General features: G+C 32.9%; 1 protein-coding gene across 1 annotated transcript; it reads left to right on the top strand.

Annotated features, from left to right (window-relative positions):
* Positions 1-5,044: 5,044 nt before the first annotated feature.
* LOC114324618 (mitochondrial import inner membrane translocase subunit Tim21) lies at positions 5,045-15,899 on the top strand. Its single transcript, XM_028272485.2, has 3 exons — positions 5,045-5,498; positions 8,287-8,521; positions 15,572-15,899. Exons 1-3 carry the CDS (start codon positions 5,212-5,214, stop codon positions 15,710-15,712), a joined length of 663 nt encoding a protein of 220 aa, XP_028128286.1. The 5' UTR covers positions 5,045-5,211; the 3' UTR covers positions 15,713-15,899.
* The last annotated feature ends 455 nt before the right edge of the window (positions 15,900-16,354 follow it).

Raw genomic sequence — 16,354 nt, 5'->3', positions numbered from 1 at the left:
ATTTTCTACTACATTTTCTTTCTACAATACCTTTTTTCTAGTGTTATTTATATGCTCAAAACGTTGGATTGGATTAAAATGCATGATTTAAAGAAAATCAAATTATAGAGCGTATTTTTAAATTTTCTTAAAAATCTACCTTTTTTCCATGTAACTTGAAAATGATAAGAGATACAAAAAATAATTCAGTACAAAATGTGGGATTCTTCTAACAATTTTTTTCAAGTAAAATTTAATAAATAATTTTGTCTTGGTAAAAGGTATATTAGTTTAAAAAGCCCCTAAAAATATAGAAACAAAACGTTTTCGCTCTGTAACAAGAGCATCATCAGTGTTACAACCCACATAACAATTTCATGTTCTTAGTAGATTCATAGAACATACTTTTCAGAAAAAGTATATACTGAGAATGTGCGTAATTACCATTGCGAATGTGCAGAGCAGATACTGAGTATATACTACATTACAGTACTTAAACGTTCTATGTATATACTTAGAATGTACTACCGCACTTCTTTTCAGTAGGTTTGTTCCAACATGAACTTTTGGACGGCCCAGAAACCGTCACGAAACTACTTGTACCGTTTGTTGTGCGCATGTTCGTAATTGTATCGCCCAGTTATCGTCCCATGACGGTAATCATATATTTGTCATTTTTGTTGGTGACAGCTTGTGTGCTTTTAGTCGATCAAAGGCTCAAAAAATTTAAAGAATTAAATCCTAGTGCTCAAGTCAGTCCAACCAGCACATTATGCATTTGCCCGATTACTGAAATGATCATCACGAAACCGTCACCGAAAGATCACGATTCTTGTTGGAACAGTGGGAAGGACGATCCGATGACGATCATATTTTTGTTGGAACGGATTTTCTTTACTGCGCAGGAGCGTTACCGTTTCGTGACGGTTCTCGGTCGTGTTGGAACAAACATAGTATATACCAAGAATGTTCTTTTTAGAACATTCCAAGGACGTGCTATAAACCTTCTATGTGTATACTTAGAACATACTACCGCACATCCTTTTAGTTTATACCAAGAAGGTAATACTTTTTAGAATATTCCAAGGAACTATAAACCTTCTATTTATATACTAAGAACGTACTACCGCACATCTTTGTATGGGAAGAATATTATATTTTTAAGAATATTCTAAGAAAGTGCTATCAAGTGCTATATTGCTTAGAAGTATGTTTTCAGCATCACCTAATCTCATCTTAGGTTCTACTGGTTCTACCAAATATCTATTTACATATTTTAATTGCAAATGAGAATGTAGTTAGTACCTACATTCTACAATATTACTTAAAAAGTAAGTACATATTTATAAATTTTAGTTATTTATATAAATCATTATATAATATTTAGCTAAACTAAACTATGCATAATGAGTAACTAAAATTTATATAATACTTATATGTACTTACCTATTTAAGTAATATTGAGTTATCAAAATAGATTATATGTATTTTGAAGCACCGCAAACAAAATAAACAGATTATGTATGTTCTTTCTAGTACTACATCATTCGCCTTCATCCTTAACACTGCATAGATCCATAGATGATACAAATAATGAAATAATGCCTGTTTTCTTTTTCATATTGTACGGTTTTTTCCTATCCCTGATCCATTCAGGTAAGAATAGAAATGGTCAGAATATGATGGGGCGGGTTATGAATTGTATTGTGGAATAACAAAATCGGTGGTCAGTGTTGCCAAACGGAGAGAAATTTCCCTTTTTGCGGGAATTTTCAACATAAAAGGTCATAAAGGGAAAAAGTTAACTCAAAAGGGAATTATTGTTCCAGTCCAAATTGTAAAATATTAAGAAAAATTCAAAATATTTGAAAATAATTCAACATATCTTCTCAGATTTTGTAAACAGGAGGGAAGTTTTTTTTAATAAAAGTGGGAATTTTTAAGGTAAGTTGACGGAAAAAGCTTACTCGACGGTTGGCAACACCAAAGCCTTTGGTTGCTTTGGTTGTGCAGTTTGGCACGTTTTGGTTCTGCGAAATGGCCTATTGAATTGAATGTACCTAAATTCAAATTCCAAGGATGTAAAAATACTAATGATTCATGATAAACTCGAAACGGTAAAGTCATTTCAATTATGAAAACGAATTTTTAATAGTATCTATGTAAACGTTAATACAATTAATGTTTAAACTTTTTTACCCTACAACAATTTTGAAATGAAATTCGTCCAATACTACCTACATACATAAATTTTATTAATTATATATTCTAAAAAATAACGAAGTTGATAATCTATAAGGCTAATATTATACTTCCTATACATACAAATTATTTTAAGATATTTTAAAAGTATCTACTTATAAGTATAATGTGTTAAAAAAGTACTTATAAGTATGTGCTAAGAATATTCGATAAAGGTATATTCTAAGAATAAACTTTTACGAATATTCCGAGATCCTACGTACACGAATATACTTAGTATATTCGGTACGAGAATATACTTTGAAGTATATGCAAAGAACATGAAATTTAGAATGTTTTTTAAGGTAGATGCTATATGCTTGTACTACACATATACTAAAAAGAATATACTCCGACGAATGTTGGTAGTATATGCTTAGAACATGATGCGAACATCATTGTTATGTGGGAAGAACATGGTGAGCCAACCAAAAAATACAAAGGTCAAAGCCTTTCAAAAACAGACTAAGTCTTCAGACAATAACTGTTCAGTTGCTTGTCACCTCTTGCAATATTATGACCTAATTGTTACCTATTGACCCACTTACCACGTGTGGGAGTCATATGTTGCCCTAGGGCCGTAGCCATAGGAATTTTATCCATCCTTTGGATTTTGCCATGCTTATACCTATATAAGATTTTTAGTTTGCTTTTGAAAGGCTTTGACCTTTGTATTTTTTGGTTGGCTCACCATGTTCTTGTTTGTAACACTGATAATGCTCTTGTTATAGAGCGAAAACGTTTTGTTTCTATGTTTGTAGCCCTATAGGGGCTTTTTAAACTAATATACCTTTTACCAAGACAACATTTTTTATTAAATTTTACTTATATGTAATTAATGGTATACAGCCAGCTGTACCGAGTTGTGAAAAAAAACCGAAAAACTTTTTTTTCAATTTTAAAGCATAGCGGTATACGAATTTTGGAGCAGATGAGAATGGACTCTTGGTCTACCGACTACTCTCTTTCTGCAGCTGCTGGTGCTACATTAGATGCTTTGAACGAGCACATTAAGAGAGTTATTATACCAAATTCAAATTTGGCTAGGCGATAAAGCTATCAATCCAATAATTGATTGGGGATAGGATAATTCTAAATGGATATTTGTAGTCCCCAAAAAAACATAAATCATCTGCGTCGCAGGAATTTACTAGAAATAATTTTTGCAACAGCAAAAAAGTGATAATTGACGTACTTCATATCCTGTGGCTTATACCTACTTAATTACAGCATGCCTAATCACAAGGTTTGACAACGTTTTTTTGGAGAAGTTCAAGTTGATAAAGCAAGTCCCAAATTTCATTAATTCATGATAAAAATCATAAATAAACCTAACATAGGCGAGATCTTTTAAAATTTTCTTATATTATTCATCATCATCATTCTCTTTGCCTTATCCCTATGCGGGGTCGGCTTCCTTAAGAGGAAACAGTAGCGATCAACAGGTAGCGAAAACGCGTTCCAAGACTGCGGCTGTAATTTTGAATATTTTTTCGAGATACTTGGCACACGTATTCGTAATATAATAAAGAATGGCGGTACAGAGCCTAATTTGAAAAATATATTAATATGTGGAAATTACTCTGTAATTAAATACAATATTAAAAAAAAACGAGCCTGTACCGCCATTAAGAAGAACAAAAAATACACTTTCTTCAAATAAACTTTTTTATCCGATGCCTAGATTTTATGTCATTTTGGAACTACTAATGAAATAAAAAATTTTAGTAGGTAGTCCCAAAATGACACAAAATCTAGGCATCGGATAAAAAAGTTTATTTGAAGAAAGTGTATTTTTTTGTTCTTCTTAATAGCGGTACAGGCTCGATTTTTAATATTGTATTTAATTACAGGGTAATTTCCACATATTAATATATTTTTCAAATTGGGCTCTGTACCGCCATTCTTTTATTACATTACGAATACGTGTGCCATCTCGAAAAATATTCAAAATTACAGCCGCAATCTTGGAACGCGTTTTTGCTACCTGTTGATCGCTACTGTTTCCTCTTAATTGCATTTCTCCACACAATTCTATCTTGGGTCATATAATCAATATTAATCCCCTTTATTACCAAACATGCCCTGCCTTATCGTCTCACCCAGGTCTTCTTTGGTCTTCCTCTTCTACTCCTTCTAGGAATCCGCACTTCAGCTATTCTTCGTATTGGGTGATTAACGTTTCGACGTTGAACATGACCAAACCATCTTTTATATCCTATGCTCTCTCATTTTGGCATCAATGGGTCCCACGCGTAGACTTCCCCTAATATACTCATTTCTAATTTTATCCTTCTTTGTCACTCCACTCATCCATCTAAACATTCTCATTTCCGCCACATGCATTCGTTGTTCCTCTTTCTTTTTCACTGCCCAAAATTCAGTTCCGTACATCATAGCCGGTCTTATGGCTGTTTTACAGAATTTTCCCTTCAGCTTCATTGGAATTTTTCTGTCACACAACACACCAGTCGCTTCTTTCCACTTCATCCATCCTCTACTGCATGCATCTCCATTTTCTCCATTAGGTACTCTGTAATACCGATCCTAGATACTTAAAACTATATATTGCTTTTCTCAATCATTTCACCATCCAAAGATACCATTTTATTCGTAGTAACTCCATCTTTAAATGAACATTCCACATTTTCTTATTTTATTAAATCAAGTTTAATTTTCAAACTCTTTCCCCCTTATTGCTTTCCGCTCAAAAATAGCGCCCTCTAGCCAGATTCGACCTCTACGTTATTTATAGAACTCTGTGACCTTGGTTATCAATTTTAAAAAAGAAGAAATTTATTTACTTTACTGACGTTTCTAATTTTTAAACAAAAAGAAGAAAGTTTGGTTAGGAAACGAAATTTAATATTAATAGTTGTTTTATGTAAATAATTATTTTCTTCTTAATTTTAATAATCATAGCTCATTTTCTTTAACAACTAATGAATTATCTTTATAGTTTAAGTTTTTGCAAACTACATTGATTAAAATATGCTGCCGGTGAGAATCGTCCAACCTATGCTAGCCAGAAACTACAAGACAATTTATAAAGTACATCCTTTAGTATATTATTTATCATCGAAACGCCATCAGTCCACGAAGCAAAAAGAGAAAAGTTTGGCTGCGTCCACTAGAGGAGATTTAGATACAAATGTTAAACCCTTGGGAGAAAAAGTAAAAGAAACTACAAAAACTGTATCTTATTTAGGAATAATAGCTTTTGGATTGGTGGTAACGGGTAGTTTATTTTATGCTGTGTTCAATGAACTATTTTCAAGGTATGTAAAACATATTGTTATTTTAAAATGTTTTCGAAGGGTTACACAAACCCTTACAATTATATTAACGAATATAGACTCAACTGGTCTATCTATATTGGTTGACTATATGTTGGAACAGTTATTTTGTGAACAAAACACCAATTTACTGAAATTCTATTATGTACTCTTAAATTATAAACATTTTTTATGATGTATGGAATTATTTTTACGGATTAATCATATATTATATGACGGTTTTATAGAATTAATTGTTCAATAAAAAAATGCTATAAGAACTACTTAAATATTGGAACAAGTAATGAACAAATTAAAATAATAATTAATAAGGCCTAACATCACCCTTAGTTTGAATAACAACCTGAACTCTATTAGGCATTGTATCAACTAGGCCCTCATAGAATTCAGGGGTGAATCTATCCCGTATTTCTTGCAATTTAGTACACAGTTGTGGCAAAGTATGCTGTGGGTTATTTCTTAGGCTTTGTTTCATTTTGTGCCAAAGAGTCTCTATTGGATTAAGATCCTGGGCCTCAATTTTTGACCCTTCGCTTCATTATTGAACGTATTTGCTTCGTATACTAAACAGATAAGAAACGAATACGTTCGATAACGAAGCGAAGGGTTAAAAATTGAGGTCCAGGCTGCTAGAAGGATGTGACAAAATTTTAATGTCATATTCTCCAATCCACTTTCTGATAGATTTAGCTATATGACATGAGGATCTGTCCTGTTAAAATTTTGCTGCACTTAGTAAAAATGAATGTTCAAGGCTGTGTTTACTATGCCTTCAGTAAAATATAAAGTTCCCATAATGCCTGTTTCTACATCATGGAAACTGCAGTCCTTTTGAGACATTCCTTAGGGAATGCTTCTGTTTTTTCTCAAATCACATTCTTTTGGTAATCTCCCAGACAGACATCGAATTTGATTTTGTTGCTATAGATAACTTTGTCTCAGCTATGTTTTTTCTGGCCAAAGATCTGACCCAAATGTAACAATTATCTTTATGATTTTTTTTCTCAAGAATGGGTTTTCTTTGGCCTACTTGAATCAATCAAAAAATAAAAATTTATATTCCAACATGAGCGAAAAGCAAGAAGCTATCATGCATACCTATAAAAACTAAGATTGCTTTTGTGAATATATTTGTGACATCATTCTCTAAAACATTCATCTCAGTTTCTCTATTCTATCTTACAGTTTCTTCTTGTAGTGTATTTCTTCTTCCTATCATTACCAATAAGTCAACATCAATACTGGCAGTTTCACCATACAGTAGAACCCCGTAAATCCGAACCCCGCGAATCTGAACTTTCGGCAAATCCGAACCAACGGAAAGTGAAAAAAATTTAAAAATTCAAGACAAAAACTTAAAAACATGTTTATTATACAGAGTAAAGCCAGAAAATTGGACAATGTAGGATTACTAGGACTTTGACATTTAAAATTTCTTAAAAATAAATATTATACTTTAATATATAGGTTTAAAAAGTGTTTATAAAGGTTAAACACAAACTTACTTTGGCTCTCTCGTAGTCAACTTGAGTCCAAAAATATTGTCCACACTCTTGCGAGAACGTTTGACTACTCAAAATCACAATGAAAGCTTTGAACTACTAGTTAACCCGCGAGTAGTCGTGCAGTGAGATAGAATCTCAATTTTTATCCTTTTTCGCGATAACTTGATGAAAAATTTTGCAATTTTGATAAAATTTCGTAAGTGTCTCGAGGAAGGGTGTAGTAATGCGTAAGAATTTTTTTCTTCTTCTTTTTGTGGAATTTATGGCTTTGGGGAGAGCCAATTAGCTTTAACCTGCGAGTAGTCGCGCCGTTAGATAGAATCTCACATTTCATCCTTTTTCGTAACACAGTAAAACCTGTCAGTAACAGCCACTAAAAATGAAAAAACTATTGGCCGATATAGAAAGGTGGCCGTTGTTGCCAGTTTTTGTAGTCTACATATAATTGGTTTGGGAAATTTTTAAACTGACTGTTAGCACAGGTGGCCGATGTTGGCAGGTGGCCGTTAACACAGGTTTTACTGTACAGTAAAATTTGTCAGTAACAGCCACTAAAAATGAAAGAACTATTGGCCTATATAGAAAGGTGGACGCTATTGCCAGTTTTTGTAGTCTACATATAATTGGTTTGGAAAATTTTTAAACTGGCCGTTAGGACAGGTGGCCGATGTTGGCAGGTGGCCGTTAACACAGGTTTTTTTAATAAAATTGTTAGAAATACATATTCAATATAAAAATCAATATAAAAAGCAGATAAAAATGGTACAAAATAAAAATTTGTTTTAAATTCGTATTTTGAGATAGAATCTCACACGCGACTATCGACGTTACAGAAGTGAGCACGACTACTCCCGGTTTAAGGCTAACTTTCGGATAATCCGAACTTTTCGGAATCTGAACAGGCTGTCCCCCCAATTAGTTCGGATTTGCGGGGTTCTACTGTATTTCTTAATTATACTAAAATCAATAGTTGTGCTACAGTCAATTTACACACGTAAGTATTTTCCCTTTATGGTACTGATGAATAATAATTTCTCGCACTTTTGGATCAGTAGGTTCTCCATGCGCCATTATTGTATTTTACCCATAATAAAACAGCATTATTAAGGAAAAAGATAGAAGTGTTCAGAATAGGGGTACATAAACTTTGACAGAAAGTTTTTCTAAATTTCCCACATTGACTAAATTTTTTTATTTGTTTTTTTTACTGTAAGTAATCTACACTGTAACTCAATATCAACACTTGCATTTTTCTTTTATTGCAGTAAAAGTCCCAACAATATTTATTCTAAAGCTGTAAAAAAGTGTCTAGCTGATCATAGAGTTGAAGATAAACTAGGACTGCCAATTACAGCTTACGGTGAGCAGACTCGTAGGGGTAGGAGGCAGCATGTCTCACATGTTGCATACACAGGAAGAGATGGAAGAAAACATTTAAGAATGAAGTTTCATCTAAAAGGATCTTTTCATTCTGGGACTGTTCAATTGGATATGGCCGAGGTATGTATATTTTACCAATTAAAACGAGTTAATATTAAAGGAAATGAATGGAAAAAATCATAAGAAATTATACAACAAAAAAGTTAAGTATAGTATTTTTACTACAAAAACGTTATTACGTAGGTCAAAATTTTTGACGTAAGAGAACTGTCAAAACATTAGAATGTGACTTTTCATTATTGCCATGTTTATTATAAAGTCACATTCTAATGTTTTGACAGTTCTCTTACGTCAAAGATTTTGACCTACGTAATAACGTTTTTGTAGTAAAAATACTATAAGAAGATTCACTTCCTTGACCCATTGTAGGGTAGCGTCTTGAAAACTGATCTTATTTTTTCAGTGAATATCGCACTGATTATTTCATTCATGGGATATTCTGACCGATAGAAAGCTACAGGAATAAAAATTACAGCGATAATTTTTGATAATATACCATCGTGAAGCGTTACGTCAGATGCCCTTCGTTAACACGCAAAAATGAACATTCAGTGACACTAATAACAATTCATGTTTTACAACTTGTTACAGAGAACACCAAGAAACTGGTTTAGCAAATATTCAGGTGAAGATATCGATAAAATATTAGTCAAAATATATTTTAACCTAGGTATTGTTTTTTTTTGTAAATGGTTGTGACCGTATATAAATAAATAAATAAATAAAATGATTTCAAAAAAGACAGTTTTATTCATGAAATAATCTCAGCGAATTACACTCGATCTCTAAAATTAATACACCCATACCTCGCTTTACGGCCTAGATAAGTTCCACGAAACATGGCCGCAAAGCGAAATGCCGTATAACAAATCAATTATTCTAATAAAAATTCATAAAAATTTAATGGGATAAGTTCCAAATTTGTTAAATATGTTACATGGTTTGTCGTTAAAAATGCATTTTATCTGTTTATTTTATTTAAATCAAAATTACATACAAAAAAAACATACACTGGTATGTCGTTAAAAATGCATTTTATCTGTTTATTTTATTTAAATCAAAATTGCATACAAAAAAAACATACACTGGTATATAAAATAATAATAGATTCTAAAAACCAAAAATAATCTACAAACTCCAAGCTTTCTTGTTGTACAGTGGAACCTCGATAACTCGGATTAATCGGGACCGCGGCCGATCCGGGTTATCGAAAATCCGGGTTAGCCGGAGAGCATGGTAAAAATTAATAAAATACGGTATACTTATAGATAAAAACCGTTATAATTAAAGTAACATGAAATATATATGCACAGTACACATCTAACTTACCTATAGTTGTATAGAGTATGTATAGTATAGAATAGAGTATAGACAGTATAGAGTATTGTTCATTTCTAGGTAAAAAAACTCAGTCAGTCTGTCTGCCATCGGAACGATGTTATGTTATTTAAGAACAGTGGCTCTTTCATTGTTTAAAAGACCATTATTTAAAAAAGAATTTTTTAAAAGACAGTTGGAAATAAATAAAGGAATAACACGTGCCTCTGTTGTTTGTGATAGCCCAAAATAATGAACGTCGCTCTGCCGCTGCCTTGTGCCATGAGTCATTTTCACTATCATATAGTTCAAATTACACAAATACCCATTATCTCTCAAATATTATATTATGGTCAAAGCGAAGTTTTATCAATGAAACTCGATATTTTTAAGACAATCCAGAAGAGGCTACAGATAATAGTACATTATATACCGCGGGACTGAAGTAGTACATTTAATCCTGAAGGTAAAGTTTATGGCCCGACCGCAGGGAGGGCCATAATTTACCTGAAGGATTAAATGTACTTCAGTCGCAAGGTATATACGATACTTTTCGTACTTCCGGTATGATTTTATTAATTATTTCAATAATTTCAATCAGTTTTTTCTCTCTTCAACTCATTTAATAAACTGTCTTTAAAATAAGTTACCATAGTAACATTGCGTTGTGACAGTTATAATTTAGAAACATTGTCATTACTAGTGTCATTGTAAAGAAACATTGTTATTGATAATTATTGGTATCATGAGTGAAGAAGGTGTATCTGATATTGATAAAAGAGCAGCCGAAGTAGGTGAAGAATTGTTACCACCGAAATCTAGAAAACTATACGAGCAGCAGTACGATGCTTTTAAAAAGTGGTGCCGCTTAAAAAATGTGAGACAACCTACTGAAAATGCGCTGTTAGTCTACTTCGATGATAAATCAAAAGCGGTTTGTGCCTCAACTCTCTGGGCACATTACTCAATGCTGAAATCGGTTATTAACATTAGAGAAGATATTGATATAAGTAAATTTCCAAAATTATTAGCTTTTTTGAAGAGAAGAAATGAGGGATTTAAGCCAAAGAAGTCAAGAATTCTCACGTCTGAGCAGGTAGATCAGTTCTTACGGGAGGCTCCGGATGATAAATATTTAATGCTTAAGGTAAATTTGGAAATTTGTTTATATTCAGAAATTTTAAGAAATCAATTTTTTTGTAGGTTGCACTTATTTTGGGCGTTGCGGGAGCTTGTCGTGGAAAAGAGTTGGTTGATTTAGAAATCGACGATGTGAGAGATTTGGGCGATTCCTTCCTAATTGCGATTAGAAACACCAAAAATAAAATTGACCGAAATTTTGTGATCAAAAATTCAGAAAACAGTGCCATCATTAATTTGAATATTAACGTTAATTACCATTCTAATTAATTATATTTTTCAATAAAATATCCCTTAAATTCGTTTGTTTGTGATTTAATCGTTCCGGGAGTTTCGTCAATATTTAATCCCGGAGGGATTAAATGTGACACTTTAGTACCTGTCACAAGGGAGTGAAGTTGTCACTTTAGGCCCGGAAGTACGAAAAATGTTTTAACATAATATGTATGAAAAAAAAATACCTAGATACATACATTTTTATTGTTGAAATGTTTGTCTGATGAAAATCGGTTCGGGTTAGCCGGACTTCCGGGTTATCGGGGGCCGACTTATCGAGGTTCCACTGTATCTCCATAAAACGGGTAAATGATTTTTATTTAGTCCTGTAATAGGCCTTGGATTTTTGGACAAATTAGGTGGTTTTAGCTTAAAATCACCAGTGGCATTTGCACCAAGTAGCAAAGTTAATCGTTCTTTAGACCATCAGGCGCAGAATTTTCGGTTTTTGAAATGTACATGCGATCAGGCATTTGCTTCCAACAAAGTCCTATTTTGTCTATGTTAAACACTTTTTCAGGTTTATAACCACCTTTTTCTATAATTCCCTTTAAAATGTTAAGATATTCCTTAGATGGGCCTCATCTCATTTTATTTTCAAATTATGCATAAACAAGTGGAAATAGAAAATAGTGTGGATCGGGATTGCGTTTGCTCGAGAATAACAACATGGGGCTGTTATAGCGAAACATTTTAGGCCGTACATCGAAACCGTGCCGTAATTGAACAGGGCCGTTATAGCGAAATGCCGTATACAGAGCGTCCGTATAGCGAGGTATGGGTGTATTGATTTGTTGCCCTCGTGACACTTCAACATAATTTCACTCCCCTTCGGGTCGTGAAATGAAAACTGGTAGTGTCAGTTGGGAAACAAATCGATAATTTTAGAGCTCTTGTGCAATTACTACTGAATTTTTTTTTCAACCCTTAGTTTATTTAAAATTACAGAAAAATTTTCAGTAGTATACGAGAGTTCTAACAGTGTCACGAGGGCAAAACAAATCGATAATTTTTAAGAGCTTGAGAGTAATTTGGTAAGATTTTTTCATGCATAAAACTGTCTTTTTAAAACAACGAAAAGCCCTAGATACAAAGTTTACTACTTTTTAAGGCCGCGTCTCACCATCAAATAATTTGATCAAACGGTTTGAGCAAACTCCGGAAGTACTTTATTTAAAATTAAAATTTTTCATTATTATCCACAATGAACACTCAGGATGTGACGTCACTAACTGTCACTTTCAGTTTGCTCAAACCAGTTTGATCAAATTATTTGATGGTGGGACGCGGCCTTTAAACAATTAGAATAATTGAAATAAAAATATAATAAACAATATTTTAAATCCAAGACTTTTCGTTAATAAACTGCTTTCTGGCTGCATCCTGTGTCTCTGGCTTTTACAATATATAAGCACAAGAGACGACGAAAATAGGAGAAAGCAAATAGGACACTTTGGCCAAGCATTTACCTTCTCTCCGTCAAGGAAAAGGACCGAAAGACAGTTTCTAAATACTTACTCAATTCTGAGTAAAGATGAAAAATAATAAAGGCAGTTTTTGTTTTTATTCGATTCAGAGTTGGACCACCATCCATAAATAGTTAATATTCGCTTCAGTGTTGTGACTGTATAGCTTCACTTAAGATGCATGGGATACTGAAATAGCTATATGGAGATGGTGGTCCAACTCTGAATCGAATAAAAACAAAAACTGCCTTTATTATTTTTCATCTTTACTCAGAATTGAGTATTTAGAAACTGTCTTTTGGTCCTTTTCCTTGACGGAGAGAAGGTAAATGTGTGGCCAAAGTGTTCTATTTGCTTTCTCCTATTTTCGTCATCTCTTGTGCTTATATATTGTAAAAGCCAGAGATACAGGATGCAGCCAGAAAGCAGTTTATTAACGAAAAGTCTTGGATTTAAAATATTGTTTATTATATTTTTATTTCAATTATTCTAATTGTTTAAAAAGTAGTAAACTTTGTATCTAGGGCTTTTCGTTGTTTTCCTCGTTTTACGAGAGATGTCGCTAGATTGCGTCTCAAAAGATGGAATCATTGTATCGCGATGATTTCCCTTAAATAGGCAGGGTTGTTAATATTCGCTTCAGAGTTGTGACTGCATAGCTTCACTGAAGATGTATGGGATGCTGAAATAGCTGTATGGAGATGGTGGTCCAACTCTGAATCGAATAAAAACAAAAACTGCCTTTATTATTATATGTCTTTTTAAATCATTTTAACTAATATTTTATTGATATCTTCACCTGAATATTTGCTAAACCTGTTTCTTGGTGGTATCTGTGACAAGTTGTAAAACATTAATTATTAACGTCACTGAATGTATTTTTGCGTAGCAATGAAAGGCATCTGACAGGCATATTTGAGGACAGGAAATTATCGAAAAAAATTATCGCTGTAATTTTTATTTCTGTAGCTTTCTATTGGTCATAATCTCCCATGAATGAAATAATAGATATTTTAGGCTGTAGTAAATTGAAGTAATTTTTGTTGTATGTCCAATGTCTAATATAAATTTAGATTTACACATTTAATAACAAAAGTTTCATATAGGCCCTTTTTTATCGTCTATTAGTCTATTGGATTATTCTTGTTGATTAGTTTTATTTTACTTATCTTAAATACGATACTGGTACAGTGGAACTTGCTTAATTCGAACTTCCATAATTCGGAATCTTCTTTAATTCGAATTTTTATTCTGGTCCCTAGCATTTCCTATATAAGTAATGGTAAAAAGTCGTGAATAATTCGAATTATATTTTGGATAATTCAAACTTTTCTACTATGTTTTCTGAATATCTTAGAATCTTTTGTCATTACTGAGAAGCTAAATTCTAAGAAACAGCTAAAAATTTCGGATCTCTTTGGAAAAAAATAAAGTAGAGGTCTTTATTATAGCTTGCACATGTTTTAGTTGGTATTTTTGGCCGAATTTTGTTGGCCCATTTTTTAGGTTGACAAAACTCGGGCAAGAATAGGAACAAAAACATCTCCAGCGATAAAAATGATCAACTACTGTTTTTTGCTGATCAACTACTGATATTTATCATTATTTGCATATGTTTTTGTAGGTAATCTTTGTTTGTGTAGATTTATTTTTTAATTCGAATTTTTTAACGGTTCCTGAGATTCGAATTATCCAAGTTTCACTGTACTTAGTGTTATCAGCATTTCAGTATTCAGTTGAATGTGATTCTGTGGACAAGTCATTGTATTTTTTAAAGGAAACCTCACACACCTTATGTAAGATATAATGTCACTCAAATGCAATATTTACATTATCAGATTCGTCTCGAAATTAAATTTCATCAACTCTGAATTCAGATTTAGAATCCAGATATTAATTTTGATTGCTTTTTGGTAGCTGGAGTTACGGAGTTTAAGAGATTCAGAAATGAAGATATAAGGAGAGAGCTGGAACAAGAACCGATAATGAGGAAGATCGAAAACAAACAATTGAGCTGGTTTGGCCACATACAACCCTGGAGACTAACAAATAAGGTACATGAGGCCAAAATGGGCAACAAAAGAAAAAAGTTAAGGCTAAGGACGACATGGATGGGCCAGATCCAGGATATAGGGGAAAGGAGACACATGAGTATAAGTGATATGAAGAACCTGGCCACCAATAGAAGCACATGGAAGAAATGGATAAGAGGAGGAACCTGACATCCGACCCCCTGAAGTGCACTAAGGATTATGAGAAAGGAGAAGATTAATAACTGTGTAAATTGTAATTAAAGTTTATCGAAATCACATTTTTGAAGTATGTTATTGTACGGCGCCGAAACATTATCGTTAACCCAGGCCACAGCCACGAAACTTGGCCCACAGTGGCCCAAAGAAGAATGGAACGGTCACTACTTGGACTGACTCTCAGAGGTAGGGTCAGAAACGAAGACATCAGAAGGACAGACGTCACAGATGTCATAGAGCGAGTAGCATGGCTGAAGTGGAATTGGGCGGGCCATGTAGCCAGAATGAAGGACGGGAGGTGGACCCAAAAAATTACAGTGTGGAGACTAAGAGAAGACAGAAGAAGTAGAGGTAGACCACCTACACGATGGACAGACGACGTCAAAAGGATTGCTGGGAATTGGTTGCAGAAAGCCCAAGACCGACAAAACTGGAAGAAATTAGGGGAGGCCTATGTTCAACTTTGGATGCAGAAGGCTGGATGATGATGATGATGATTGTAAGTTTGTATTGTGACATTATATATTTTTCATAAGATGTGTCCTTTTACATTTGTTTATTATGATTTCAGCAAATGAAGGCCTGATTATTTTGAACATATCAGAATATGATTACTTATAGGTTTTTTTTTAATTTAATAAGTGTTTATATTCACCTTTCAGAATGATGCTGGTGACTACGAATACAGGTACATATACCTAGAAGTGGACGATTTACTCAATAATGTAATTGTTATCGAAGACAACAGACACAACCTTCCTTCAATAGGAAAATCACAATCATTTGAAGAACTGTCACTATAGTTGTTATTTAATTTTTACTGTACATATTGAATTATTCAACAATAGGCAATAAATAGTTGTTTTATTTTTACTTTAAAATAGGAAAACTTTTTACGTGTTGTGTGACTGAATATAACTTTTATTTTTTAATTATGTAAATTACTTTTTGTTTATATCGATTAAATTGTTATAAGTTCAAAATTTTAAATGATTTCCGTTAATTAATTCTTGATATATCCCCCAACGGATCATAATAATACAAGTCAAGTCAAGTCATTTATTCATGCAATCTACAAAAGTACTTACATACGTCAAAAAATAGTATACAACTTTGGTTCACCGATATAAAATACAAGTATAAAAACACAAGGCATAATATGAAATAATACATACATCAATTAAGACAAACACTTTCTGGGTTCCTAAGAATAAACAAAGTACAATTCAACAATTCACAACCCAGTTCCAAACATTAAAGTTAAAATTTAAAAATTCATCACTGCTGTAAAATGCTTGGCTTATGAGAAAATTCTTTAGTTGTTTTCTAAATTGTAAAGTTGGCAATTCAGTAATTTCAGTAGGCAACTTGTTGTAGAATGTTAAACCATATGAGTTTGGTCCGTCTCTACTTCTTTGGAGCCTGGTGTAGGGCAGTATTAAGGC

The sequence above is a fragment of the Diabrotica virgifera genome, chromosome 1 (assembly GCF_917563875.1).
Source record: "Diabrotica virgifera virgifera chromosome 1, PGI_DIABVI_V3a".
NCBI lineage: Eukaryota > Metazoa > Arthropoda > Insecta > Coleoptera > Chrysomelidae > Diabrotica > Diabrotica virgifera.
This window is presented reverse-complemented; position numbering and strand designations above follow the sequence as displayed.

Coding starts and splice junctions, on each gene's coding strand:
- LOC114324618 (XM_028272485.2), top strand. CDS start 5,212: ATGCTGCCGGTGAGAATCGTCCAACCTATGCTAGCCAGAAACTACAAG. Junction 5,499..8,286: donor TTCAATGAACTATTTTCAAG/GTATGTAAAACA, acceptor CTTTTATTGCAG/TAAAAGTCCCAACAATATTT. Junction 8,522..15,571: donor TTCAATTGGATATGGCCGAG/GTATGTATATTT, acceptor TTCACCTTTCAG/AATGATGCTGGTGACTACGA.